The sequence below is a fragment of the Augochlora pura genome, unplaced genomic scaffold (genome assembly GCF_028453695.1).
Source record: "Augochlora pura isolate Apur16 unplaced genomic scaffold, APUR_v2.2.1 APUR_unplaced_1671, whole genome shotgun sequence".
Lineage (NCBI taxonomy): Eukaryota > Metazoa > Arthropoda > Insecta > Hymenoptera > Halictidae > Augochlora > Augochlora pura.
In genome coordinates this window covers 1-3,872 of record NW_027581741.1, presented here as the reverse complement: position 1 = coordinate 3,872, position 3,872 = coordinate 1, and the positions used below count along the sequence as shown (strand labels likewise).

Genomic DNA, 3,872 nt, shown 5'->3' with positions numbered 1-3,872 from the left:
ACTCAGGCTTCCACAAAACAAATGTTCATTTCCTATCGGAGCTCTCAATACTATGACGACTTATGCGAAAAACACGGTTACGGCTACCATAAAATCTCGAGTCAGCGACTATCAAAGGACGCTCACATTCCTCATCATCCCTACCATATCGTCATGCATTCCTAGTCAAACGATTGACCGGTCTAGCATAAGCGTGTCAAAAAATCTTATTTTGGCCGACCCAAATTTTCATCTCTCCGCTCCAGTCGATCTTCTCTTGGGCGCTGGAGCAGCTCTCTCTGTTTTAAGCGTGGGACAGATCAACCTCTCACCCCCCAATAGTCCTGATCTGTACATGCAAAAGACTCGGCTAGGATGGGTAATCGGGGGGAGCGTTCCTGCTCCTCACCCCACTCACGCAAGAGCATTTCATTTAAATTCAACCTTGGAAATTGACATCACTCGATTCTGGGAACTCGAAGAAGGTCCTCGAACTCAGCATCTCACTGAATCCGAAAAGGTGTGCGAAGATCATTTCAAAAGACGCGTTTCCCGAACCAAGAGCGGTAGATATGTCGTCGCACTACCTTTTAATAACAAGATCTCTCAACTCGGCACCTCAAAAACTATGGCCCTCAAACGATTCACATCGCTGGAACGCAAATTACAGCGCGACCCAATCTTGCGTCAGGAATACAACATCGTTCTTCAAGACTACCTTAATCAAAACCATGAGCCTAACCACGAAGTTGCGAGTAGTATTCGATGGGTCAGCAGCTACGACATCAGGAATTTCCCTCAACGACGCACTGCATACGGGTCCAAAAATCCAAGACGACCTTCTCTATATCTTACTTAGATTCCGCAACCACCAATACGTGTTGACTGGTGACATCGAGAAAATGTACCGTCAATTTCTCGTACGTCCGGAAGACCGGAAATACCAACGTATTCTTTGGCGCGACAATATCGGAATCGCGAAAACATTTGAATTAAACACGGTCACGTTTGGACTCTCCGCGGCACCATATCTCGCAATTCGATGCCGGACACAGCTCGCGCAAGACGAGGGACATCGGTTTCCCGAGGCAGCACAGGCATTGACCCGAGACTTCTATGTCGACGACGCGATTACGGGGCCTTCGACTCTTGATGAAGCCCTCGCGTTACGGAACGATTTGACAGATTTACTAAACATGGCAGGATTAAACATTCGACAATGGGCGTCCAACCACCCAGCCCTATTGCAAGGTTTGGCGGAGGAAAACGTTAATAAACGGCTCCAGCTCGGAGAGTCATCCACGATAAAAACACTAGGAGTCGCGTGGAACTCATTGGACGACACCATTTCTTACGCAGTCACCATCTCTGAACCTATCGGACCCATCACGAAACGTTCTATAAGCTCCGAAATCGCGAAGATTTACGACCCATTAGGGCTTCTGGGACCAGTAATCATCGTGGCGAAGATTCTGCTCCAGAAGCTCTGGACCATGAAGGTAGATTGGGACGAATCACTGCCGATGGAGACACATACCGAATGGAGGAAATATTATCTGGCGCTACCACTCCTGAACAACGTTGTATTCCAAAGGAAAACCATCGCTACCGGAGCAAGAGAATTCGAATTGCATGGTTTTTGTGACGCCAGTGAACGCGCCTACGGCGCCTGTATATACACGCGGTCTATTGACGAACATGGCCATGTTCACGTCAATCTTTTAATCGCAAAATCCAAGGTCGTGCCTCTGAAGACACAGTCAATTCCTCGCCTTGAACTCTGCGGCGCCCTTCTGCTATCATCATTATTTCAGACATTACGAGGGGCCCTGCAGCTACCAATAAAACACACCACGTTTTGAACCGATTCCACAATAGTTCTCCACTGGCTACAAACGTCTCCACATCTTTTAAAAACATTCGTAGCGAACAGAGTAACAGAGATTCAAGATAAAACCAACGTGGAAAATTGGCGCCATGTGCCCACCACCGAGAACCCCGCTGACCTCATCTCAAGAGGTCAGACACCTGAAGAATTCCTGCAGTCATCAATCTGGTACCACGGTCCAAAATGGCTCCAAGAAGACTCATCCAATTGGCCAGTCTGGGAAGGTGCCGTACCATCGATAATTCCGGAGCAGAAAACCGCAATCTGTCTAGCGACGACATCATTAGACATCTCGTTCTTGGAGAGATTTTCATCATGGACAAGGATGCAACGAGTCATTGCATATTGTCTTCGGTGGAGATCATCCAACAAAGAGAAAGGCGCCATTTCTGCCCCGGAATTGAAAATCGCTCGCGACTCCATCATTCGCGTACTCCAGAGGGTGTACTTCGCAGATGAAATTCGATGTCTTGCCAAGGGTCAGACAGTGAAGGGTAAGCTACAGCAGCTGAATCCCTTCCTAGACGAGGACAGGATGCTGCGAGTCGGTGCAGCATCCTTCGACGACGCCGAACCGTAGACGGCATCACGACGCGATACGAACAAACAGAGGAGGATACCAAGCCAGACTCTTATACTACAGAGTCATCGAGTCGGTGCTGCTGTACGGGGCCCCGATTTGGTGCAATAGTAGCAACAACCAAAAGAGTGTAAACAAACTACATCAGACCCAAAAGATCGGTTTAGCCAGATTGGCCAGTGCATATTGTACTGTGTCTCATGAGGCTCTATGTGTGCTGGCGGGCATTCCCCCCCCCCCCCCCCCTTATCTTAATAGCAGAAGAGTGGAAAAGAATCTTCTATAGAATTACGAACATACACAGGGACGACTGCTACAATAGGAAGGTAAGGGAAATTAAAAGAAGAGAAATGAAAATGACGAACACAAACTGGCAGACTAGATGGGATAACTCCATTAGAGGCAGAACAACTGCAAGACTGATTAAAGATATTGAAAGCTGGAGGACATGGGGCCCCCAAATTCTCGACTACCACGTGACGCAACTATTGACGGGACATGGATGCTTTAACAGCTTTTTGCACCGAATTGGAAAACATCCGGACAGTAGATGCTTAATGTGTGGAAATGAAGATGATACGCCTGAACATGCCACCCTAAATTACAAATCCTTCAAGAGTGACAGAAACGCACTATTTGATAGTACGGGATATTTTAATTTTGACGACATATTGAATATTTTAAAGCATAAGGACACAAGAAATGCTTTTATAACATACTTCAGGAATGTAATGAAGGCCAAGGAGGAGGATAGACTAAACAAATTTCAGAAAGAAAGGCTACTTCTGAGAAATAAGAAGAGAAGAAAGAATAAGAATAAGTAGGGATATAGGCTAGTCGCGGCCTTGGTTAAGCGGCTTAGGACTCATATAGTCTCCCACCCTCCCTGCAGTAATGCCGAGAGGCGGGATCGGGGAGGGTGTTATTAGGGCGGAGGCCCAAGGAGTGGTTTAGTGGGTAGCATCAATATTGATGAGTCCCACACTATCGGCCTTAACACCTGGTCGTCAACGTGCACAGGTTCGCCGATGTGCGTAACGCAGTCCACTCCTCTTGAAAAAAAAAAATCTCTCTTTTATAGTTGGATATTATCTTGTATCTCCCTTATATTCACTTAACTTCCCTTGTATAGTCTCCTATCTCTCTTATATCCTTGGATATCACGTTTTATCTGCCTTTACCCTCTCAAATTCCCTTGTATCGACTTCTATCTCTCTTTTGCCCTTGGATATTAAGTTGTATCTCCCTTATAGCCCCTTAAAATCCCTTGTATCGTCTTCTACCACCCTTTTATCGTTGCATATTATGTTGTAACTCTCTTATGTCGCCTTAAATTCCTTTTTATCCTCTTCTATCTCCCTGTTATCCTTGGATATTATGTTGTATCTCCCTTATATTCACTTAAATTTCCTTGTATCCTCTTCT

At 46.1% G+C, this 3,872-nt stretch overlaps 2 protein-coding genes across 2 annotated transcripts; both read left to right on the top strand.

The window, feature by feature from the left end:
- The first annotated feature begins 52 nt into the window (after window positions 1–52).
- Window positions 53–838, top strand: LOC144477515 (uncharacterized). Its single transcript, XM_078195242.1, has one exon. The coding sequence runs from the start codon at window positions 53–55 to the stop codon at window positions 836–838; it is 786 nt and encodes a 261-aa protein (XP_078051368.1).
- A 337-nt stretch (window positions 839–1,175) lies between these two features.
- LOC144477514 (uncharacterized) lies at window positions 1,176–2,447 on the top strand. The gene is made up of 2 exons (XM_078195241.1): window positions 1,176–1,650; window positions 1,858–2,447. The coding sequence occupies exons 1-2, from the start codon at window positions 1,176–1,178 to the stop codon at window positions 2,445–2,447; spliced, it is 1,065 nt and encodes a 354-aa protein (XP_078051367.1).
- The last annotated feature ends 1,425 nt before the right edge of the window (window positions 2,448–3,872 follow it).